General features: G+C 33.9%; 1 protein-coding gene across 3 annotated transcripts in view; it reads right to left on the reverse strand.

Moving 5' to 3' along the window:
• The window catches only part of PRMT3 (protein arginine methyltransferase 3), a 123,711-nt gene that overhangs the window by 70,581 nt on the left and 25,614 nt on the right, over positions 1 to 27,516 (reverse strand). For all 3 annotated transcript variants that reach the window (XM_077866208.1, XM_077866209.1, XM_077866210.1), the window contains 2 exons: positions 27,131 to 27,252; positions 11,200 to 11,299 (listed from right to left, as the gene is read on the reverse strand). In XM_077866208.1, coding sequence (XP_077722334.1) covers positions 11,200 to 11,299; positions 27,131 to 27,252 — 222 coding nt within the window. The remainder of the gene's footprint in view (positions 1 to 11,199; positions 11,300 to 27,130; positions 27,253 to 27,516) is intronic.

Here is a 27,516-nt window from a genome sequence, read left to right on the forward strand (position 1 = left end):
GTTGCCAGAAGTCAAGGCTGGGGACTAAAAGAGAGAGTGTGTGGCCATAGAAGGATAAAAGGAGGGCTCCTTGTACTGATGAAACTGTTGTATATCCCATGGTACCAGTATCAACATCCTGGTTGCACTTTTTTGCACCATAGTTTTTTAAGATATTATCATTGAGAGAAACTGTTAAGAGTACAAGGCATCTCTGTATTATTTCTTACCACTGCACGTGATATAATCTAAAATAATCTCAAAATAAAGCTTAAAAAATTTATGAAACAAATTAATCAAATGCAACATGCAGACATAACTCAGATCCTGATTCAAAGAAATCAAATGTAAAAAATATATATATAAAATTCATGAAGCAATCAGGGTAGTGTGAATAGACTGATTGTTAGGATTTTTTTTTATACCATGGAATTGCAGCTATATCAGTAATTCTGTTAGTCTCAACGACATAACAAATAAAGGTATAATAAATATACAAACATTTTTAAAGGTTCTTATCAGTTAAATATAGCCAAAAAATACAACAGTGCAATGATAAACAAAAATGGTAAAATATTGATAATTGTTGAAGCTAGGTGATAGGTGCAAAAAGTTCACTGAAACATTCATTCTAAATTTTTTACATTAGAAATTTTCCCTAATAAAATGTTTTTAAAAATTAAGAACAATAAATAATAGTGGTCTGCATCTATAAATGTCACAGCTACACAGCAAAATCAAATGCCAAATTATTTGGGGGTAAAACCCAAGCACCAAAGAATTTTCCACAGATAGAGTTCCTTAGAAAATATACAGCGGAATATCAAATAGTACTAAGCACTCAAATAAACAAGCACCAAGCACTAGGAATGAAGGCCAGTAGGAACAACAGTCAGCAAAAGCAGACCCGCAAAACTCTGAATATTGTTTATGATTCAGGAGATTAAAAGAAGCTTAAAAAAATAAAAAATAAAAAATAAAAAAATAAAAAATAAAAAATAAAATAAAAGAAGCTTGAAGATAATAGTAGCAAGCAAGCAAAATTCTGAAAGAACAAAAGGAATTCCTAGAAGTAGGAAAAAAAAAAAAAAAACATTTGAAATAAAACTCAGTAGATGGGTTAGTTTAACAGATAATTCGAAAAAGCTTCAGAAAAAATTAGTGAATTGGTAAACTGAACTGAAGAAATTACCCAGAATACAGCCCCAAAAGTGAAAACAATAGAAAATATGAAGGAGTGTAAGAGGCATAGAAAATAGGGAAGCCTAATAAATATGTAATGGCAATTCTATAAAGATTTATTAAACAAGATACAAAAACTCAAAAGAATTCTGATAAACTTAATACATTAAATATTAAGAATGTCAATTCATCAAATCACACCAAAAAATAATGCAATGACAAGCCATGTACTGCTAACAAACATAACTGATAGATTATGTATCCATCAGGACAAGCTACATTATCCTACATTAACAAACAGTATCCAAATCATGACTGAAAACAAAAAAGATTTATTTCGCACGTTATCAGCTGACAAGAATCATTGCTTATTAATATTACTCTGGAGTCAGTCTGACAGAGGGTTCATATTATTACAAGCTTCCACAGTAACTGATGCATAGAAAGGGGTATGGCAGGCTGTGGAATGGACGTTCAACATTCTGTCTGGATGTGACTTTCACCAGCCAAAGTCACAGGACCATATCTGACTTCAAGGGGGGACAGAGTTAAATTCTATTAATGTGCCCAGAAACCAGAGATGTAGAAAATATAAGAAGAGCCCTAACAAGGCTGGCAAACAAATAAATAAGGAAGAATAAATAAGGAAGTCTCTCAGAAAAATAAAAAGATAAAAATCCCCAACAGGAAGATAACCAAAAGAAATTAACTGAAATTTCACAGAATGCCAAAATGAGCCATAAGCACACTGAATGTCAGAACTGTTAGTTCTTAAACACTGTTAAGTATTTGAATTATGTGCTGCCTCTCAAACTGTTAGACAACTGCACTCTAGAATTTCCTTCTCTGGTTATGTAGCAATATGGAAACAAACTAGCAATTAAAAAGTCACAATATTTATTATTTTTTATCTTGGGAACATGCTTGTAATGGGTTGTAACTGTTGTCTATATAAAAGAATGTGATTTCTTTCCGTCTTTGGAATCTCTTAATGATTGCGTATGCACACATCATATTCTGGCTTACTGCTTATCTAATAATAAAACCGTGTTCTTTCTCTTCTAAAACAGTAGTCACAATAGAACTGAACAAGGAAAGAGAAAATAACGTCAAAACTGGTGTCCATTAAGAAAAAAATACAAAACTGCTTATCTAATAATAAAACCGTGTTCTTTCTCTTCTAAAAAACAGTAGTCACAATAGAACTGAACAAGGAAAGAGAAAATAACGTCAAAACTGGTGTCCATTAAGAAAAAAATACAAAACTTCAAAGTTTACTGTTCTGCAATGAGGGTTCCTTAGAAGACCTCATCAGCTCATGTGGAGAGCCAGAACGCAGTGCCTTTGTTTTATTAATGGTAGATTATCTCTCAAATATGATAATACTTGTTTTTTCTTTTAATAACAGCATGAAGGATAATAATTCAGGAAAAAATAATACTCAGGACAATTTTCAAAAACCACTTGAATGTGGGCTTCAGCTAAATCAGTACTTAGAAATACTAGTCTCAAATGCCAAATACGAGGGAAAAAAAAAAGCTGGACAATGATCTAAGCTTCAATTTCAAGAAGCTAGAAAAAGAGCAGCAAATCAAACTGAAATAATAGAGATTGAAATGGAAATCAATACAATAAAACCACAGAAAAATCAGACAAAGGCATAATTTGGGTTCTTTGAAAAGAGCATAAGTGACAAACCTTTAGCAAAACTGATCAAGACAAATTACATGTCATTTCCTAATAATAGGGACTAGATTAAGCCCTGGGTTTGTTTCTGGTCACTTACTTTTATTGGATAGAAACACAAATTAATAGAAGTAAGGCTAAAGACTGAATTCCTGAGAAGGTCAGCTAGCCTCACATTCATTCAACTGCAAGTTACTTTAAATTGGGTATTCCCAAATAAATATTCTAGTATTTAAAACTGGATAAATGAGAAGGAATAGAAAATGGAACAGACCAAACTGATATATCACTACTACTAAAAAATTTACTCAAATTACAAAATCTAATAAAAAAAGGTCAAAAAAATTTCTTTCATAAGAACCAATCAACATTTACTCTAACTCCTGCCCCAAAATCTTTGCTTCACCTAACTAAACAATGACTTCATAGTTCTGCCATCTAAATTCTGTCAATTTGGAGACTCTATTAAAGAAAATATAACATGTGAAAGATCTGTACCCCAAGAGAAGAAACCCTCAGAGGACAATTATCTTCATCAAGTCCATTTAAATCTGTCTCTTAAAAATTTTTTTTAAATTTATTTATGATAGACAGAGAGAGAGAGAGAGAGGGGCAGAGACACAGGCAGAGGGAGAAGCAGGCTCCATGCACCGGGAGCCCGACGCGGGACTCGATCCCGGGTCTCCAGGATCGCGCCCTGGGCCAAAGGCAGGCGCTAAACCACTGCACCACCCAGGGATCCCTTAAAATCAGTTTCAAAAAGCAGTGTAAGTAATGGCTTCTTAAACCTGTCCCTTAAAGAATCTCTGAAAGCAAGAGAATGAATTGTAACTCCCAAGGGAATAGGAAGGATTTACTAAAATTAGCCCTGTGAGGGCTCAAAAAGCTATGAAGGCTAATGTCTTATCTTCAAAATTTGTGAGAATTTTGCATTCCACTTAAAAAAAAAAAAAACACAAATAATGCCTTTTCCCTCCCAAATCTTCACACCATATCTAATCTGTTATTTCTCAAACATATGATTGGCAGGTTCTCAAATCCAGGTTGAGGTATATAGGGTAAGTTTTCTTTATTACAAATTGGTGGCATATATCTACTCCATTTTTGTGAATCAAATATCTGTTCATGAACAATTTTTAACAGAATCACTTCACATCAATTATTCTAGTAATTACAATTGTGTCAACTCAGTTACATAGGATAATCTAATGGTATTTATATTAAATGCCCAATGTCTGAAAATGCAAACTATAAATTTTAGGAGATTTCACTTTTAGGTAGAAGTAAACAGCATTACTGAAAAATTTACAAATTGCTACAGAATTTTATTTTCTTTTAAAGATTTTCTTTTATTATTTATTTGAGAGAGAGAGAGCGCGCGCACACGTGCGTGCACAAGAAGGCAGAGCGGCAGGCAGAGGGAGAGCTGATGTGGGGATCAATCCTAGCACTCAGGGATTATGACCCTAGCTGAAGGTAGCCACTTAACCGACTGAGCCACCCAGGTGCCCCTAAATTGCTACAGAATTTTAGAGTTTGAAATTAAAATTAAGTATTTCATGTTCTCTGACTAGCTTAAGTGAAAAAAATTTTAAGGGCAATTGATTTATATTCCGGAATAACTTATCCTCAGAATAATATACTTACTGAAAAAAAGATTTATTAAAAAAGCAATTCATATAGGACATAATAGAAGCACATTAAAACGGAATATGGCAAAGGGCCAAGAAGCAAATAATATAAGCAAATCAATCATACATAATACACTGAATCTCCTGGCAAAGGCAATCTCCAGAAACTTAATGAAAAAGATATTAAACACCTAAAATATTAGATTTTAAAAGTAAAAGTTTACCCATAATACATAATTGTTTTAATATAAACAACTTTGCTTAAAGCACTAAATATTTTTACTCAGATTTGGTTTTAAGCATAGAAAATAGAGTATAATTTGAATAATGTATATTACTAAATTTTTAAATATATCTACCACTATAAAATAGCCTGAGACCCACTTTAAGGATTTCTCAAAGGGTTACATATTCCCTATTGATAACATGATCCTACTATTACAAAATATTCTCTTTGTGAGTGTATGAAATAAAATGGCCTCAGAGTGTGATCTGAACTCTAATTTAAAAAAATATTATTATTAAATAAAGGAGAGGTTGGAGAGTAGTTAAGAGCTCAGATAATTAAAATGTAAATACTAAATATTATAAAACTGAAATAATTATACATATAAAACTGAAATATTAGAAAATAATTATACAAATAATCATACATTATTCCTAATTTTTATTCTCTTAGTTTTCATTTTCTTCTTAAATCAGATGTCAGCATATCTGTGAAAAAAATACTTATAAACCACAATGTTTGTTTCATTGTTCAAGTACTTTAACTGTTAATATTTATAGCACTCAAAAATATATATATTTTTTTTAGCACTCAAAAATATTATTGTAAAATGTGTATTTTATACTTTTCCTAAAAATATTACGTTATCAGTATTGCCTAAAAATTGTATACAAGGCAGCAAGCAACAGAATTTTGCTTGAAACATAATATATTTTAATTCACTTAACATTAAGAAAATAACTAAAAATATCCCCAGCCCTAATAACCCACATCTATCGCTGATTTTTTTTAAAGATTTATTTATTTATTCATGAGAGACACAGAGAGAGGCAGAAACACAGGCAGAGGGAGAAGCAGGCTCTCTACAGGGAGCCTGATGTGGGACCCAATTCCAGACTCTGGATCACGCCCTGAGCCAAAGGCAGACACTCAACCGCTGAGCCACCCAGGCGTCTGTCCCTCAACTGATTTTCATACTTCTTTGTGATTATAGTAGGGTCAATAAGTAAATGCTAGTCATGGAAACAAAAGATCTTGTGCTTTAACAAAGGGCTCATAAACAAAGGAGGAAGTACTAAGAATGCTCTTCACCCAATGTTAAGTCTTCACTTCACATATATTATCATTTTCAAGTTTTACTTATTGAATAACCTAATCAGGCAGCTCATTCATTAGTTATAAAGTACTTAAAATATCATACAACTTTCAAAACTTACTGCTAACTATCGAGATTTTATTATGTGCAGAAACTGCTTCAAGAAATTTAGATCTATTTAATGAATACTCACAAAACCCCTATGAAGTAGGTATTACTATTATCTTCACTTTATAAAGGAAAATTGAAGCACAGATAAGTTCAGTAACATGTCCAAAGGAACAAACCTAAGCAGCAAAACAGGGACAAGATAAAGCAGTCTGACTCCAGAGCAGTACACTTAGCCCTATCTTATGCTACCTCCCGGCCTTCGTGTGCTCTGCAGAAAATTATAAATCAGATCACATTTGTGGCCAGTGAATTTCTACGTGGGAGAGTTCTCTTATGGTGTATATTTGTTCATCACTTACTAATACTAAGCATTAGTAACAAACAGGAAAGCCTCATGGGGGTGGTGTCTGAGAGGAGTCTTAAAGAACTACTAGAGTATGCCAGATTTGGAAGATTAAACACATTAAGAGAAATAAGACAATTTGCTAACACATATTTTACTCTTGCTAATCATGAGTATCTTCTATTAAGGGGCTGTTTCTGCCAGAAATACACTAACAAAAACATGATTATAGAAATAGAAATAAAAAGACATTAAAACCATGATCTTTGTCATTTACAGAACATTTTTAACAGTTTTTTTTTTTTTTTTTTTTTTTTTTAAGGATCTTATTTATTTATTTGAGAGAGCGAAAGAGCACAAGGGAGAGAACCTGAAGCCGACTTCACAGTGAGCAGCACAGAGCCCAATTTGGGCTCAATTCCATGCCCATGAGATCATGACCTGAGCAGAAACTAAAAGTTGGACACTCAACTGACTGAGCCACCTAGGTGCCCCTTAACAGCTCATTTTATGTAGCTCTGTCACATATTTTTGTTTTTTTTTTTAAACTGATACTGATTTTTTTAATACTGATTTTAATTTTCATTAAATTTTTTTAAATACAAGAAATCCTGCAGTGAAAAGACATCTTTTTCTCTAATGGAACAATGAAAGAATAAAAAATGCAAGAAAAAATGTCAAGAGGCATAGAGTTAGGGAGGAAGTAGGTCTTATATTTTCGTATCTTGAACCACTGAACATTTGAGATTATTTAGGAAATGTTTTTAAATAAACTATACATACTAAATTTGTAAAATTTATTTTGCTTAAAAATTTCAGAGTAATAAATAAAAAAATATATGAGTTTTTAAAAAAACTCTTACATTTGGGTCATTAGCATATTTCTTGTCCAAGAGGAAAAGCAAAAACACACCTGTACAACTGAAAATTTGTGTTGTTAAAAACAGATCAGTAAAGGTCACCTATCCTTCTGGCAGTTGGCTGAAATGCCATGGCTCCACTGTCAGACCAAACGAAAGGTGACAAAAACATTTCTATATCCACCAGTTTATTTATTTTTTTTAATATCCACCAGTTTAAAATGTGACCTATGACAGGCTTTGTGGTCAGTTTATGAATTGTCAATAAGCCAAATCACAAGCCATATTTTTTAAATGATATCTTGAAGTGCTATTTATCAACCATAAAGAGTATTAAATATGAACAAAAGATATCCCATTATTGTAGGTGTGGGTAAAATATTATTTATTTAATATTGGTTAATTTAATCACTTGTTTAATACCAGTTATTTATTTAACTGATAACAATTTTATCAAATAGAAATTCCATTCAATAAAAATGAAAATGTAAAATTAAAGTGAAGCCTAAATCTGAAAACTCTTAACTCTTAAGAGGCAAATGATGGCTTATTAAATAATATGCTAACAGCAATGATTTGGCTTCTTTATTTTTTTTAAAAAGATTTTATTTATTTACTCATCAGACACACACACACATACACAGAGAGGGAGGGAGGGAGCGAAGGGAGGGAGAGAGAGGCAGAGACACAGGCAGAGGGAGAAGCAGGCTCCATGCAGGGAGCCCCACGCAGGACTCGATCCTGGGACTCCAGGATCACGTCCTGGGCCAAAGGCAGTCGCTAAACCGCTGAAACACCCAGGGATCGGATCCCCTGATTTGGTTTTTAAAATAACATTCTTAATTAAGAATATCCTCCAAGATAAAGGCAAAGTTCATGAATAGCTGTAGACAAAAAAAATGTATCTAGATTAACATGGAATACTTAGTGGACTACAGGAGAAGAAAACACATGTACATCTCTGCAACATATGATGCCTACATTGCTACAGTGCATTACAAGTCCATTAAACATCTGAGTCCAAGTTTTATGCAGGGTATATTTTTTGTCCTTCCTTGTTGAAAATACTTTTCAAAAAAGGGTGAAAAATTATATGCTATGGCTTAAAACTGTTTCTTTCTAGACTTTTGTATATTACCACCATAGGTTAAAAAAAAAAAGGGGGGATCCCTGGGTGGCGCAGCGGTTTAGCGCCTGCCTTTGGCCCAGGGCGTGATCCTGGAGACCCGGGATCGAATCCCACGTGGGGCTCCCGGTGCATGGAGCCTGCTTCTCCCTCTGCCTATGTCTCTGCCTCTCTCTCTCTCTCTCTCTCTCTGTGTGTGTGTGACTATCATAAATAAATAAAAATTTAAAAAAAATTAAAAAAGACAGGATTCTATGCAATATATTTTAGTTTTAAAAAATGCTGGTTCATAGAAATGTGGGCTTAAAATGGATTTCAAATATTCAGTCATTTACCACTTGCCCATCATTTCAGCCAAAGTAGGAATATCTGAAAAATGTTGGATATATTTTAGAAAGCATACCTGCTCCTGTTTAATGAGGTTTTTGGAATCTTCCAGCTACTCAGCTCAGAAATCCTAGACGTACCCAATTTAGGAGAAGACTTAATAGGATATAGAAGGTACTATAATTGATATTGCCAATTTCCAAAGTTGACTCAAAACATTCCAGCACAAGCTTACTTAAAAAGCTTAATGCAAATTTCATTAGAGAAATAAGGCTATCCAAAGTTGACTGCCTAAGAGTAACTGCCATAAATTATAGTGTCTTACAATGTCTCCATCTAATGCATTTAACACAATCTGCTAGAATTCAATTCCAAGGATGCCTATAAGGAAAGGGAGACAGTAAGATAATGCAAGATCTTAAGTTATACCTTTCTGAAGAGGAGTAAGGAAAATTCTTAGTTAACACTTCCTGAATATACTGATTTATTCTCCCTAGTGGAGGGCTTCTGAAAGCACCTTGGTTCCAAACCACTGCCTTTCATTCCAGGTTCTAGTGACTCAGGATTGTTTGTGTTACAATGCCTTCCTAATAAAGGCAGAGATCACATCTGACCAATGTGATCCAAAATGAAAGGTATCCTTTACATCAATTGCATCTAAAAGAACAGAAACCATAGGTCATGAAAACAGAGAAAAATTAATGCAGGAAGTTGGTTACAGAAAGGGTAAAAGATATGGTAAGTGATCAAGAAGGGACTGAGACAACTGGACATTAGCAGATGCCAGGAAGGAGCTACCATTCTTAGCTAGAGAGACAAAATGAAGAAGCATTGCTACAAGAGTCCAGGGCCAGAGTCACACAGTGGACACTGGAATCATGACATACTTGTCCAGTGCGAATTGGAGTCACACAAAAAAATAGCCTCTGCCAGCAATACAACTAGAGGCAAACAGAAACAAAGAAATGCCTGGCTTCTCCCTTTCTTAAATCTCCCATTAGTGTTCCCCATTGGGTTTCCCAAACCCCATGGAAGACAGCTATCCCTGGAGCATAGAAAAAAGCAGCCTGCAGACTTAGCCCTCCTTCTGTACAGAAGCAAGCAGGAGAAGAGTATAATATGCACCCGAGGGCTAGTAAGCCCAAGACCAGCACAGCTTTTCAATAATGCTCATACTGTAAATGTGACGATCTCATAAATTCACTCATCCAGCTAATTTTTTGTTATATCAACTGGCTCTAAGATTTCAATTGAATATTAGTACTTCTAGATCATTTTTCAGATTTTAAAATGAATATTCTAGAATATCAGTATCTAGAAGTATAATTCTGCTAGGCAGGGCAAGAACTACCCAACTAATTATAACCAGATATGCAAAAACATTCAACTGAGGTGATAGAAAGTTTAGTAAAGTCTGTCTTAGTTTGCTTATATCTTGATTTGGAGTAATTTAAGAGATGCATTTTTCCAAAAAAGTAAAATGGTCCTTGGAGAAATAAGGATGTCAAGCCAACATTAGGTGACACTATTTTAAATTATTGTTGAGTAAAAGTCTCAAATGTGCTTTCTCCAAAGCACCGTTTGTAGTCTCTAAAAAGACGCTGGATTTTTAATTATATATAACTAAATCTACACCTTTTCACCCAATTCATAAAAGAAATCAGAGTACTGACACAAATTCTTTGGTAGAAAAAAAATGACATTGTGATTAAAAATTACTAAAAGCCAATCCTACCATAAAAATATCAATATACTCTTTGATGTACAAGAGAGTAACTGCTAACAGTGACCATCACCAACTCTAGATTGAAACCTAATATATTAAATCTGAACATTTCAAAAGCTCCTTAAAATCCCTGCTATTTTGCTAGAATTATTGCTATTGTTTATTCAAAATTTATAGATAATTATAAAGCAAATGCATTTTTTTCTAAAAATTTTTGATAAATTCATTTAGTGAAAACATGTATATCAAATACAGGTTTTTTTTTTTAAAGGCTTAAAACTCTCCAAATAGTTAAGAAATCTTTATCTAGAAATACTAACTTGTCTTCATCAAATTGGCATATCAACAAGTCAAATCAGTTGTCAAATATCATTAGTTTCACTTTATATACATTTAAAAATAAATATCCTGTGCCCTGACTTAGGATTTCAAAAGCAAATTCTAAAGTTATATAACATATCTCAATTTTATTATTCTAATCATGCTAATAAGTTCTATTTTATGTGACAAAGGACACTGACTACATGGCTTAACATAAGAAAGATAGGACAGTCAATATGATAGCAATAGTGGCAACATTGTGTTAATTTTGACGAAACAGTCCTAGTAAGTTCTTAGTAGTCCTCAGAGGCTTTTCAGCAAACACATTTAGGTCTCTACAAATTTAGAAAGTAGAAACCTAAACCATAATTCTTTATTATGATTTTAAAAGTACAAAGCAGCTAATCAGCCAGAAAATAAACGCCATATCAGAATAAACTACCATAAAAAGATTGTAGCTGTTTTTAATACAATGCTGTCGCTCTGCCTTTTTTCAAACATAATTAAAATGCAGAAAAGTATTACTTTATTCATTGCTTTCTTTTTTTAAAACCAAAACAAATCTTTTTTTCTGCAAATACTTACCATCCACTCAGATATAATAACATCCACTTTTTCTACAGGAAGGCAAACTTCTTCAATTTTTCCTTTAATTAGTGTAATAGTATCTTCAAGTTTATTTAGTCTGAAAATTACCATAAGGAATCAAATTAGTATGTTAAGTAGACTCAGAAAACCAGTCAAATCACATATTCTTGGTAACTGTTACTATTTTGTACGTTCGAAGTTTGATTATTCCCTGAGCACAAGAATTACTTTTTGATAACTGCATGAATGTCCAAGAATGTTTCTGATCAATATGGCAATACCCTGAACAAATATGGAAAACTTCAACCTGAAATGAAATCTGAATTTTATCAGGAATACATGTCAATAAAGTTACTTTTTGTTTTTCTTTAAGGGAGCGGTGGAGAGAGACATATAGACAACAGGAGTACATTTTAAAGCCAAGTAGTATGTCACAGTGGAGAGAGAACTAGAAGCCAGAAGCTCTTTATTTGAACTCGAGATCCTCTTGTAATTGTCAGCTAACTGATCTTCATCAAATTATATGATAATCTTCTGTGTGCTCATGTGTAAAAGAGAATAATACCTGCCCTATCTACTTCACAGTCTATTATGAGAATCAAGTATTTGTGAAAGCAGTACATACATCCTCAGGATATATTTCCTCAAAATATATGCTGCATGCATGAAACCTATCTACTACAATCTTAAATTATTTAAACTTATCCACTAACACTCATTAGGTGTTTTTATGTGCTTGACCTAAGACCAGCACATATTTTTCACCCTTCGTTTGCAATTTGAAATAAACAACGGAGTTAAGGAGATGATTTTAAAAAGCTAAAAGCAACCTGCTAAGTTTATACCTAGTTAAATAAATATATTCTCAATCCTCAGAGGATGTACATTTGAACTATAAAGGATTTTTTTCTGCTAAGGAGGATGCCTTTCCCCAAATTCACTGAAGTCTTATTTACATAAAATTAAATGCATTCATTTAAAGGTAATTTTTTTCGATTTTTACAAAATAGAGATATTTGAGCAATCGCTATCATCTTCAATATTCATAATATTTCTATTCCCTTGAAAATATTCGTTAGAACTCCTTCCCAGAAAATGCTCCTGTTCACAGGCAAATACTGATTTTCTTTCTTTCACTACATATTAGATTTATATTTTGTAGAGTTTCATATAAATGGAATCACAGCAAATGTGTTTTTGTGTGCGGTTTCTTTCAATAAGCATACTTTTTATAGATTCATACATACTTTTGTATCACTAATGCATTCCTTATTTCACTGTGCAAATAAAATAACTTTGTTTATCCACAAACCTGTGGATGGAATTCTAGATTATTTCCAGCTTTGAGTTATAATGAAAAACGCTACCATAAACATTTATGTACAAGTAAAATTGCTCTGTCAAATGAAAACATCTAACTTTTAAAGAAACTATCAATCTGTTCTACAAAGTACATATACAATTTTACATTGTACCAGCAATGTATATGTACATTTTTGTTGCTTCACATCCTTGTCAATACTTAGTATTGTTAAATTTTTAGATTTTAACTGTGTGACATCTCATCACTGTGATAAACTGCATTTTCTGATGATCATTTTCCCTACATGCTTATCAGCTATATCCCTACACTGTTCAAATTTTTTGCCCATTTAAAAAATCAATTCAGTTGTATTCTTATTATTGAATTTTAAGAGTTCTTCACATATCCTGATAAAAATCTTCCGAGATTTACGTGTAGTAAATGATTTTTACTATACAGTGGCTTTTTAATTTTTTACTGGTGTATTCTGAAGAGCTAGTTTTCAATTTTGATAATGACCAATTAATCATTTTTTCTTTTGTGGTTCATTTTTGGCTTACACCAAGTCTTTTCATCACCTGTATTCTCTTTTAAAATTTGTTTCCACTTGAGTTAATTTTTCCATATAGTATCATACTCATTTTTCCATAACAATATCTATTGACATTATGGAAAAACTCTTACAAGGGATAGTTTTAACTTTCTTGAAGAAAAAGAATCACTAACCCATAGGGTTACTTTGGTATCTTTGTCAAAAATCAGTTAACCATATATATGTGTTAAGTTTATTTCTGGACCTTCAATTCTGCCCCAATGTTTAAATATGCATCCTTACGCTAATACAACATTTTCTTGATTACTATAGCTTTAAATTAAGTAATAAAACCTGACAGTGGGGGATCCCTGGGTGGCGCAGCAGTTTGGCACCTGCCTTTGGCCCAGGGCGCGATCCTGGAGACCCGGGATCGAATCCCACGTCGGGCTCCCGGTGCATGGAGCCTGCTTCTCCCACTGCCTATGACTCTGCCTCTCTCTCTGTGTGTGACTATCATAAATATATAAAAATTTAAAAACAACAACAAAAGAAACCTGACAGTGTAAATCCTTCAACTTTATTCTTCTTTAAAAAAATTATTTTGGCTATTCTAGGTCATTTTTGTTTCCATATGAATTTTAGCATCAGCTCTTGGTAATGTACCACACTTTTCAGTGTTGCTATCTTAGACATATTTTATTAAATTTACCCCTAAGTGTTTGATGATTTGGATTATACTGTATTAATCCCTTTAACACCATGAAATATCCTCCTTTATTCCTGATGAAGTTTTATGTTTCCTTTGTATGATATTTACAATTCACTTCAACTTTTTAAATGATTTATGTTTTGTTTTTATAACATCTTCCTCCATTCTTTTACTTCTAACCTATGGTATTTTTTATATTTACACTAGATTTTTTTGAAGATATAGATGAGTCTTACTTTTTATCTAGCCTGATAATCTCTTTTAATTGAATCTTTAGAACAAGGACTAAAAACTTATAGCCTTCTAGCCCATGCCCATTTTTGTACAGTTCACAGGCTTAGGCATTGTTTTTTTTGTTTTGTTTTGTTTTTATAATTTTTATTTATTTATGATAGTCATACAGAGAGAGAGAGAGAGGCAGAGACATAGGCAGAGGGAGAAGCAGGCTCCATGCACCGGGAGCCCGACGTGGGATTCGATCCCGGGTATCCAGGATCGCGCCCTGGGCCAAAGGCAGGCGCTAAACCGCTGCGCCACCCAGGGATCCCGGCTTAGGCATTGTTAAGAAGGAAGAAGTATGAGTAGCACCAAGTGACAGAGACCACAGGTGTCACACAAAGCTTAAAATATTTATCTGGCCATTTAGCACTACATAAACATAGCTAAGACAAGGAATATAGTGAGAAGACCTAGAACAAATAAATGAGGTCACAGAAAGAGAAGAAATAAAAATACAGAACAGAAAAAATACTTCAATAATGGATGAGAATTTTCTAGAACTGATAAGAAGCATTAAGCCACGGATGAATCTAAAGAATCTAAGACTAATTTCTTTTAAATTTATACATTACAGTACAACTTCAATAAATCAAAAACAAAGACAAAATATTCAACAAAGACAGGTTACCTCCAATAAAAATAACACTTACTCTGACAGGTAACTTCTTAATAGCAACAACAGAAGCCAGAAGGCAATGAAATGATAATACCAATGAACTAGAGCAGAAGTGAGCAAATTTTTTATTAAATTGCCAAACATGTATTTTAGACTCCAGGCCATAAGGTTTTTCTTTTTTAATTTAATTTTATTTTGGTTTTTCTTTTTTTAAAGATTTTATTTATTTATTCATGAGAAAAGCAGAGAGAGACAGAGACGTAGGCAGAGGGAGAAGCAGACTTCCATGCAGGAAGCCCAATGTGGTTGGTACTAGATCCCAGGACCCCAGGATCATGCCCTGAGCCAAAGGCAGATGCTCAACCACTGAGAGCTATCTACATGTCCTGCCATATGGTTTCTGCTGCAACTATCCAAGCATTATTGTTGGATAAAAGCAGCAATAGACAATACGTAAACAAAAGGGCATGGCTGTGTCCTAACATTATTTATAAAACAGGTGGTTAATCCATGGCTGAGGTTTATGGACTTCCACACTGGAGCATTATCATACCAACCTACAATCGCCATGCAGAGAAAAATGCTGCAAAGTACATTTTTGAACAAACCAACACCATTTTGTTTGACTATAGCCATAAACGCACAATGAATAAAATGTTAAAAGAATTAGTTCAGGAAGAAGGAAAATGATCTGAGATAGTGAACTATGAAAGAATAAGAAAAGAGGATGGACATATGGATGACTTAATACAAAGGATCATGAACCACAGATTTCACCCAGGGTCAAGCTTTACAAACAATTTCAAAAATACAGGCAATTAAGCGGTCCTAATTAGAGGGAAGTCTGGGACATTAAAGGGAGATTCTTTGGTCTTTCCTCCTTTATGTTAGGCATGTATTCTTTTCACCCACAGTAGGTATCATCCCTAAGTAAGGAGCCCCTCTCCACATACTAGATTATTCTCTACTTATGAGTCTCTTGATTGCCAAGGTCTTTGAAATTATTTTTTAAAAGAATTTATTTACTTATTAACAGAGAGAGAGCCAGAGAGCACAAGCAGGGGGAATGGCAGAGGGAGGGAGAAGCAGGCTCTCTGAGACGCTTGATCCCAGGCTCCTGTGATCATAACCCAATCCAAAGGCAGCCACTTAACTGACTGAGCCACCCAGGCGCCCCTATCTTTGAAATTATTAATGAAACTTAATATTGGGTAACACCTCTGTGCAATCAGGTTTCTGTGAGTCTGACTGGAAAATGTTAGCTCACGATGGTGCTGTTAAGAGAACTCTCATATAGATCCATGAATCACAAAAGCTTAGGACACTTTTTAAGCCAGACTAAAAAAAAGGAGTTTCTAATCCTCAGATGGTTACCTAGGTATATATGGTATGAAATGGGAAAACTTAAGAGAAACTGGCCACTAGCTTGACAGAGATAGGTAGGCAGAGGGGAAGATAGTGAAAAATTCTATTCTCTGGCTGTTATTAGCATGTCTGATAAATGCCAGTCCTTTCAGAGAGGAGATAATGGCAAGAGAAAAAAACTAAGAATAGTTTTTCATCTTACTCGAAGGCCCCCTTGCGCTTATATGGCTACTTGGGGAAATGAAGTATCCATTAAAAAAGTAATAAACTTTGACTATGTATTATCCTTAAGATCATGCAGGTAGGACAAGGTCCAGAGGCCTCCTGAGTGCTGAGAGTATTTTGTGAAAGAAATAGAGCCTTTCACAAGACATACTAGAAAAGCCTAGTGAATCATAATTGGCATGAACAATCCGGAGGATGCATCACTTATTTTACATACAACAGAGTAGAAAGGATGACTTGGGTTGAAGATAGAGTCCTACGTGGTGGTGAACAGATGCTTCTAGGTGGTACAACTAAACTGCTTAGTAAGTAAAAGCTGGGCTACAGTATACCCATGAGGGTAACTGCTCTGCCCTCTTCCCAATGCACAGATGGTCCTCTGAAGCAGAAGGAATGCTGTGAGTGCAAGTAAATTTAGACTGGCTTTATAATAATTATATAATTGAATGTTAATGACAGAGATGATGAAATAGATGAACTCAATGACTCCTCATTCTTGAGCATTTTCTGCAACCTTGTAATATGTCATCAAGAGACAATATCTGATTAATTACTAAGAATAGGACTGTGTGATATCCTTGATATACAAAAGATAGGAGGGGTCAACAAAAGTAGGAGTAAACAAAAACCAGCTCATTGAGGAGGACAGTTTAGATGGCTTTGGATAAACAGTGTGAAAAAGAGGAATTAGATGAGTTGTCTACTAAGGGGTTAGTAACAAGCTTTGTAGAGGATGGTTCATATCCTAATAGGGTCATTTAGGTCTTTACAGGCTTATTCTTAGCAGAAATTATTGCAGAAAATGGTATAAGAAAGATACCTGAGAAGTGTAAGGCAATGAGATACTGACCAAGGTCAGAAGGTAGACCAAGGAAGAAGTTAAAACAGCTGACTCATGATTCATGCACAATCTTTACTGAAGGATATTCAACCCCTGGGTGAATTTTCCATTAAAATGCATTATCTGGAATGTTAGAAATATTAACAATACATTTTGATATAATTTTCAGCGTCCAAGTGTTTCATGTTCCTTATAGAAATATTTTGTATTTTATTTGCATATTAATTTGTTTCAGCACCTTGATAATTTTACTATTATAGGACTTATAGTTTATTTCCGAAGTCCATATTTATAAACAGATTTTAGTGAATAAGAACAGTTTTCTTTCTTCATTTATGATTCTTATAGCTTTCTTTTTATTGCCTTGCGGTACTGAGATCTCCTTTACAGTGTTAAACAGAAATGGTGACAGCAGGTATCTCTGTCCTGTTCCTGAACTTAACACAAATGCTTTCAATGCTTCATCAAAGTATGAGCTATAGGGCTTGTGGTTTTTTTTGTAGAAAATATATAACATGTTTGGACATTTCTTTTTAGCTCTGGTTTGCTAAAAATTTTAATACATTGATATATTGAATGAATATGGAATTTTATCAAACCATTTTTTCTGCATCTATTGAGATGATCTCAAAAGACTGTTCTGGTTGATGTTCTCATACTTAACCAACCTTGTATTCTTGGGATAAACTTTACTTTCCAATATATTGCTCAATTAGTTTTCTAATATTTTGATTAAGATTTTTGCATATATGTTCATGAATGACTAACCTGTAATTTTCTGTTCTACTGCTTTAGTAGAATTTTGGTATAAAGGTTATACTGCCCTCATATATGGGTGTTTGATTCTTGACAAAGATAAATAACACTGCAAAGCAGAGAGGAAAGAATGGCCTCTGTAATGAACAAGACTGGGACAAACAGGTCATTTAAACATGCTACAAAAAAGCCTTAAACAAGAATGTTGCTACATGAAAATTGAGAATTTCAGTACATCAAAAGACACTACAAAGGAAAAGGCATGTAAGAGTGAGAAGACATTTGCATTACAAAAAAACCTGTAAAAATATAAAGATAGTCTACAAATAAGTAAGAAGATCCAACTCAACAAAAATCTGAGGAAAGATATAAACAGATAGTTCACAGAAAAGGAAACTAAAATGTCCAACAATCACCCAAAACGGTATTTAGTGTCATTAACAATCATAGAAATGCAAATTTAAATTACAATGAGGTGCTATAAGACCAACTGGAAAAAAATAAACACCAAAAAACTCCAGTTATACATACCATGAATGAACACTAAAAATGTCAAGCAAAACAAGCTAGACAAAAGAATGTATATCGTTTCATTTATTTAAAAATCAAAGTTGAGTAAACTAAACTATCTTAAATGGATGGTGATGTAAGTCGTTAAAGTATTAAGCAAACAAAAGAAGTGGTTACCATCAAAATAAGGATGGTAGCTCCTCAATCAGGCAGAGGCAGCATCCTACTGTGAGAGGATAAATGGAGGTGGTGGGATTCTAAAGCGTGCTAATGTTCTCTTTCTTGTTATTTATGCACATTTGCATTTAAAACATTATTTACATTTATGTACTTTTAATACTTATGTTATATTTCACACACAAGTTAAAAAAAAGGATGCTTACATTATACTTGGGTTTTTTCAAAGAAGTACTTAATAAAATTCTGATGAAACTGCTACAGTTGCTTACTATATACTGAAATAGTTAAGGCTCTAACAGTTACAAACACTTCAAAGGCAAAAAGTGAGCTTCTTAAAAGAGCAAAATGTTCCCATTGCCTAGAAATATCTTCAGAATGCTAATGCTGAAACAAGATGTGTTCTGTAAAAAGGCCATCTGCTCAGGCTGTTTATTGTCTGCTACAAGTCATAATCCTACTTGCATCAGTAATTACTTGTTCAAATATAAACATAACAGGAAAGATTAAGATTTCAGGCAATACACACACAAAAAAGACAAAGGCCATAATTCCTAGTAATTCTGTATTAAACAGCTCAACACAGATATCATTCACATAGATAACCTCTTTCTTGAGACTGCTCATCTTAATCACCATCTGATTTCCCATTCATGAAAAAAACCTACGTATTTTACTTACTTTTCTCAAGTGGCTACTCACTAAACCTTTTTTTTAGCATAAAAGCATGCCAAATAAATTCTATCTCTAGAATCACCTGCTCAAAAACAAGCATAGCTTTAATCTGTAGAAATATGACACTGTAATAAAAAGGGTATTTTAAGTGAGTCTCTTTATAAATCCAATAAGCACCGAAATCATCTTATTTTTCTGAGTAAAAATTTTGCTAGAAATAAGATGAGAAAGTACTGGTCGTTTTATCTTAAAAATAGAAATTTAACTTTCATTTCATGATACAGGAACATCAGCATGATTAATTATCTTGTACTAGGCATACAGAGATGAAAGACACAGTCCATACACTTAAGAACATGGGTCTAAGGGAGACAGAACAGCAAACAGCATAGGGTATCACAGGAGCTTATATAAAAAGCCTTTAAGTAAGTGAGGGACATTTGAGTTTAGGAAAAGACACAGCACTCACTATATATACATATACACAGACACACACAAACATACATATACACATATATATACACACACACAAATATATGAATAAGGAAGGGTCATCTCTGTGGGCACAAACTGCCTCTCTATGTATGTATGGAGGAAAATGGTAAATCTGAAGAACTATAAATGGTTCACTATGATTAAAGCAACAAGAAGCATATAGTGACAAAGTTGAGAGGTAGGGTAATACTAAAGAGTCTAGATTTTACTTAAAGGCATTAAAGAGTCATTTCAGGACTTTTAGAATGGGAAACAAAGGATCAAATGTGTAATATACTTCTGCCCAATGTGACTTAGATTAAAGACCTGGTCTAGGTCCAAGAAGAACCTGGTCTAGTAGGGAGATAGACATGCAAGCAGCATCATGGAAGTTCATGCAATGAATACCTATAATCAAGTAAGTGACATCTTAAAGTTTGTGACAAAAATATAAAGTTCATCTAGAAGAATTCATGAGTGCTAGGAAAGGGCAGGGAGGGAATATAAGTATGTGTAAGGTGTAATATTACTTTGCTTTCATTTCACTGTGGCATCCAAGCACAAATACTTCTCTTGTTCCCAAAGCACACTGAAAAGACAATAAAGCAATGCAAAACATAATAATAAATTGATAAGTGGATCAAGATTTTAGAAGCAAAGACTCTGATATCTTAGTGGGAGAAAAAGGAGGATTAAATTATTTTGGTAAACCTTCTTTGGTAAAAGGAGGATCCAGTGCTTGGTGCACACGAGAGAAGATTAGAGTGGAGGTAGAAGCCATTCTTCACAATACAGACCCTTGGAGTTAAGAGGTATACAAGGTGGAAGTGACAGACACTGAAAAATCAACAGAAGAAAGGGAGGTCTCCCTCCACTCCCTTCAGAGACAAAACACATACCAGTTACCTTTATTAAAAAATCCAGTCCTCCATTCATGAATGCAAACAAAAAAACAAAGACAAGGACTCTTAACAATTTGAGACAAAGGGTAGATGTAAGTACACCCCATGAAAAATAACTATTGCCAGGCAGATCATTTCAAATGCAGGCCCCAGACATGGAGCCAAAATAAGGCTTGTATTCCTTGAATACAATGAACTGCCTCCCTCCCAAATGTATCATTTGTGTTTACAAGTGTGTAGCTGTGGAATTACTAACATTAAGAACATTTACTGTTTAAAATTAGCAATAACTCAGCTTCTAATACAATGAAAAGAATTGTCTGGATTCAAGCAGAGAAAATAGGCTTTCAAGTTTGATGTTGATTTACCTTTGACTGTTTAATGTCCTGGGTCTTGAAAAGTCACTAATTTATATATTCATTCATTAAATAAGTTTTAAATTGAATACCTACTATGTGCCGTGTTACCTTCCCAGGTGGTTGGGACACATCAATGAACAAAAAAGAGAAAAATCCCTGCCTAACCTTGAGGAGCTGAAATTCTGGAAAATTTACTTTTCTATGTATTACATCTCCTGACCTAAGTTTTAAAAGCCTTAGGCAAAATGCTGACCGTGATCTCTCACACTAGGATCACAGGCACTCTTTAGTTTCTTCTTTATCCTCGGTTCCAAACACAAAACACATCCTTTTCCCCTTTCTTTTTTAAAGGGGAGGAGAACTGAGTAGGGAAATCAGTCTGACTGCCCTGGGGACGCAAAGGGAGGCAGCTGCTGGGAGGCAAAGGCAAAGTTCATATAACCAAGCCAGTTACATGCAGCTATATGAATTCAGGTGAGAAATGTAAGAATGTGAATTAAGACATGTCAATGACAGATGAGGGATGGATTTGAGAAACATTAAGGATTCTCCATTAACAGGATTCTAAGAGGAATGTTGGTAAAAAAGAAGTAAAGGTCAAGTATGAATCCCAGGTTTCCTATTTTTACCTGTGAGAAAAGTGTCAACATAATCAACGTAGGTCTGTTCTCTCAGGTCTTACTTATTTCTGTAACCATGGCAATAATTCTTGACCAAACTCTAACAAAATTCCTGAACATTCACTTAGTTAAAGGGTAATGATGCTACTCTATGTGCCCCAAGCCATGGACCAAGCTAAACCAGGATGACAGCATGTTTAAAGTAAACATGAATATTCCTGATGTGCACCTGGTGTCTGACATGCATTTATACCAGAAGAGTCACAGAGCAGGTGCCTATGCAACCAGCTCTCTTTGAGAACTCTAAAACTCAAGCAAACTTCCTTGTAGAGACATCAAACATGTGTCTTTGAGGTTTGCAGCTAGAGAGAAAAGTACATCCTGTGTGACTCTTTCAAAGAAAGGATTACTTGGGAGCCTCTACATGACGTCTTCACTAATGAATATCTTTTTTTTTTTGCTGTCCCTGAACTGCCTTTTGCTGTAGTAAATCTTAGCTGTGAATACAACTTTATATTGAGTTACAGTTTTCCCAGTGAACCACGGGACTAATGGGTAGTCCTGAGACCCTCAAAACAGGATCTCTGAGTGGACAGGAAATTAAGGGTTTGGTGGGGTGGGAGAAGAAATGAATTTAATTTCCTTGTATAGTGCCTTGATCATCTTCATTACCTTCTGTAGAATTCTATGGTTTTTGTGCAGGAAGTAGGCTTTGTTGTTGTTGCTATTGTTTTTTAGCATTTTAGTCTCATTGCCAGTTCAAAGTTCTCTTCAGCTTTAACTCACTCCTCTATGTAATTTCTATTAAATTTACAAACAAAATATGAACAAACATCCTTACTTCAAGAATTTATCCTGGTATATTTTGTGATCTTGTTCCAAATCTGATAGATGGGTTACCACTATCTTTGAAATCATTATGTTAAATTCATTCTTCTTCAAAGACCCTTACTAAGCACTGCCATGAAATCAGACATTTTGCTAGGTGTTCTGAATAAAAAGATTAAGATATAGCTCCTGTCCTAGAATCGAGAGGACACTTAAATAAACATGACAACAGACCAAATATTCTCTAGGCTTTTCTTAATGTTTCATTTCTAACAGTATTCTAGATACAGGCAATATAAAAGATTGCATCTTTAATGTCATAGGGAGACTGCAAGTATTACATTATAGCTGTATGATGGATCAATCTTCTCAGAAAGCTCCTCTGCAATAACATGCAGAAGTCTGAATAATGAACTACTCCATGGCTGAGTCAATGAGAAGCCAAAGGCAACCAGAGCAACGATAAAAATATTACCAGAAGCTATCCCTGCTTCCTGAGGATGAACACAGTATACAATCGTCTGGCAATTCAATAGCTTTGCTATCCTTAGGTAAGTTTATGTTTCTAAAACAATCATTCTCTGCAGAGTTTGAAGTACAAAGTATGACAGCATGAGTAAGAAACAATTTCTCATTCCTTCCATATTTCACTTTGAGACCTATTTGCCCCTGCTAATGTAACATCTTTGAAAACCTATATTCTATGTTATTCATGTCTGCAACCTCAAAACTACAAGCCTGACCTTCTTAAGCTCAAGTATATATATATATATATGATATATATTACATATATAGGCCCTAATATATATGCCAGTTTACATTAAAACAATATTTACACCATTCTAAGCTCATTTCTTTAGAAATATCAGATTGCTTTTTTAAATAAAGAAGTACTAATTATTTTATATTTTGAACATAATTCAAGGACTGTCAACTAAACATACTTAAAAGTAATGAAAAAATGCATTTAAAAAGCATCCCTCTTTTTGAATTTAAACTACTTTTTTATAGATGTAAACTTAAGAGTTTTAGAGAAATTCTACTGTGTACAGATTTCTGACAAAACAGCCTCAGAAGAGCTAAAGACAACTCACAGTCTGCTAAGTGGAAGAGCTGTTTTCATTGACTGATGATAATTCTAGAAAGCTCCAATATACAATAATAGACAAGTATAAGAGAAGTTGAGAGAGGGAGCCGGAGTGGCTCAGTCAGTTGAGCATCTGACTCTTGGTTTCAGCTCAGGTCATGATCTCGGGGTCATGAGATTGAGGTCAGGCTCTATGCTCATCCTGCAGTCTGTCTGAGATTCTCTTGCCCTCTCCCGCTGCCCCTCACCCCCATTGAATGTATAAGTTCTCTCTCTAAAAAAAAAAAAAGAAAGAATAAAATCTTAAGAAAAAAAAGAAGTTGGGAGGAGATTTCAAGGGAAGAGAGTGAGTACAGAATAAGAGAGTATAGAGTATATATGGTATAAGAATATAGAATCTGAACAATTGAAAAAAATGCAGAAAAGAGAGTCGTCATATTTGGGGGGATTGCTACAATAAATGATTTTAGAAACAACCAACAACAACAAAAATATTATCTGAGGCACTGGTGCCAAGCTAAACATACCACTAACTAATAATATTCCAATTACTACTAAAATTTAGTAAGCAGTTACAGATCAGCTACTTTGCAAAGCACCATAAATGGATTCAATCCTTATAACAATCTTATGAGATAGTTATCACCATCAACCTCATTTTATAAAGGAAGAAATCAGAGATTAAAGAAGTAATTTGCCCATTATTAAATGGCTAACTAATCAAAAAGCCAAAACCAGAAATCAAGTCATATGATTCCAGATGCTGAGAGAAATATGCTACCCTGCCTCCTCCACTGGTAGAATGAGCCAGTAAATTGTGGGAATATTAACAGTAAACTGTTTCCTGCATATCCTTTTAGAGAGACATTCACAAATAGGAGAACAGAAGTTCTTTTACCCAGAAGTATAAATTTCAAATTTTCAAATGAAGACAAGGGAAAGATGCTTATAGACACTATGGAAATAACTATCTTTTTCACAACTATCTTTCACAACAAAGCTAAAAGGTTTGATTTTCAAACTCTATAGATTCTAAGTAAAGCAAACTACTGCATACAACTAACACATAACCTGTAGTAGTTAAATGGAGATACAGCATAGTAAATTAGCTGTGAGGATGAACTATGGAGTCAGATTGCCTAGGATCTAATCCTGGCTCCACTATAAGTAAGGAGACTCACTTTTTAATCTCCATGCCATAATTTCTTAATCTCTAGAAGAGTATTCATATACTGTAATTATATGAACCTCAAAGGAAATTCAGTGAGTATTAAATTAACGTTAGCAGTTTGTATTATTAAAATGAAGTACCTAAAACTAAGTGCTAAGTCATTTTCAATAAATACCCTTATGTAAAAGTTCCATATACTGCAACACTAAATTTTATATACAATGAATGTGAATATAATCATTGTATTAAGATATTTCTAAAAAGTCACTAGGAATTCTATGTGAAATAAAATGAAACAAAACAATACAAAATGAAATGTGTATTATCACTATCCTTTTCCTTTTCTTCCATAAAGGAAATAAAATGAGTACATCTAGTCTCATTTTGTAGAAACTAAAAATTCAAATTAATATGTAAATGTAGGGCAGCCCCGGTGGCGCAGCGGTTTAGCACTGCCCGCAGCCTGGGGTTTGATCCTGGGGACCCTGGATCGAGTCCCACGTCGGGCTCCCTGCATGGAGCCTGCTTCTCCCTCTGCCTATGCCTCTGCCCCTCTCTCTCTCTGTGTCTCTAGGAATAAATAAATAAAAATCTTAAAAAAAAATAGTAAATGTACATGGTCTTTTAAAAGGTCAAAGCTTCAAACAGAAATATGTTATCATAATCTTTCTATCGACAATTTTTTTAGATATTTCTTCTGAAACAATCTCTTCTTTAGAACACTGGTCCTTGGGATGCCTGGGTGGCTCAGCGGTTAAGTGTCTGCCTTCAGCCCAGGGCGTGATCCTGGAATCCCAGGATTGAGTCCCACATCGGGCTCCCTGCATGGAGCCTCCTTCTCCTCCCTCTTGCCTGTGTCTCTGCCTCTCTCTCTCTCTCTGTGTCTCTCATGAGTAAATCAAATCTTTAAAAACAAAAAAAAAAGAACACTGGTCCTCATATTTGTTTGGATGGCAATGCACAAGCAAGTGAGGGTGACTTTATGGACCCCCCAAAATGATGATGATGTCCTTAATGGTATAAGAACTAGGAAAAACTTTACTAGATTACAGAGTTGTCCATATATATGCAACACATATGCATTTTCTCCAGTATGAAAAAAAATAACAACAAAGCCAGATCTATGAAAAATCTAAGCAAGACCAATATAATTTCTTCATTAATATTAATTTGGTACTTGTTAATAATAGTAGCTAACTTTTGAATACTTGTTATGTGCCAAGCAATATGCCAAAGAGATTTACATGTGTTATCTTTCTTATAATTTATCTTGCTCATAATCATATGAGGTATTCATTATTATTTTATTTTGATAGTGAAACAACAGGTTTCAAATAGGTTAGATATAATTTAATTGAAGTTCAAATAACTGGTAAATGGGAGTAAGGATTCAAACTAATCCTGACTCAAACCTTGTATTCTGAACCACAATACTACACTTCTACATTATGCAATAATATCTAAAAGTTTAAACATCTTACATAATTGTATTTAAATTTTATACTAATAAGAAAGAATTACTATTAATCAATTTTAAGTAGCAATGGGAGGATTATTTAAGAACTGTTATTGGGGATTTAAGGTATGTATCGTGATTATAGTTTATAATATTGTATTTACATACTTGAAAGTTGTTGAGAGAGTAAGTCTTAAATATTTTCAAAACAAAAAGAAATGGTAATTACGTGATGCAATGGAGGTGCAAAGGAGACTACCTTCTCAATACATCTGTTTTTTTAACACACCAGGTAGTGATAAAAAAAGAAAAAACAACATTCTCTCTTGGGGAGAGAATGGCTGAGAAGCTCCTATTATTTACTCTGGAAATTACTTCTAAGTGTAAGGTGCTTTGTTCAGTACACAGTTAAAGAAATCTAGTTCTGTACACTATAGTTCAAATAAAGGCCTTCTTACTGTGACATAAGCCAAATGTAAAGTCAATCATTGATCGATTAACCTAACTTAACTCCTGAAAGAGAGGAGATATTTTTAGATAATAAAATTGTTTTAGGGGATAAACTAAATCTAGTCTGCCTTGTTTTTAGTCATTCTGGAATTTACTTATTTTATTTTGAAGAAGGCACAAAGGTTAGTGCTGTAAAAAAGAAAAAAATATAACCCTTAGTCTTTGGTCTAATTGCTATTTGCTAAAGGAATCATTACTGAAATAAATATTCAGTTTGGCTGAGTCCTCTAACAATATTACCTTATATGTCAATGGTTTCTAGTTTTGTATTACTATAATTAGCATTGGATAGGAAATCATATAAAAATAATTTTCATCATGACAACTGTGAAAAGACTGTTCATAGCTCAAACATGTCTAGCTCAATCTAACCTAAAATCTTATTATTCTGGAATGAATTTTTTAAAAGACAAATGTCTTGACTCTGTTAGATAGCTTTTAAAGTTAAGAAGGAAAAAAAAAGTTAAGAAATAGAATGTTGACCATTCTATTTAAAAGTAACCTTAAATCAAGCCTTAAAATACATTTACCTTATGATATCCATTGCCTGGTAAAGTATTTCAGACTGATCAACTCCAAGAACCTTCTTTGCCCCAGCTTTAGCTGCAAACATAGAGAGAATTCCAGTTCCACAACCAACATCCAAAACTACCTGGTGTGATTAAAAAAAAAAAAAAAACAGACGTTATTGAGAAGGTCTAGTATTTTAAGTTCTATTCATGTATTATGAAACTACTGACAAGGAATAGACTACAAAATTTTAATATTTTATGGATCAACTTTGGTAGTAATTTCTATTCAAAGAAACAAACTGAATGAGTTTTTTTTTTTTTTTTTTTTGGACATATGCTCTATCTATCCCCAACATGGGCTTGTTGAACTCATGATCCCCAAGATCAAGAGTCTCCTGCTCGAC

Source organism: Canis aureus, chromosome 23 (assembly GCF_053574225.1).
Source record: "Canis aureus isolate CA01 chromosome 23, VMU_Caureus_v.1.0, whole genome shotgun sequence".
Classification (NCBI taxonomy): Eukaryota; Metazoa; Chordata; class Mammalia; order Carnivora; family Canidae; genus Canis; species Canis aureus.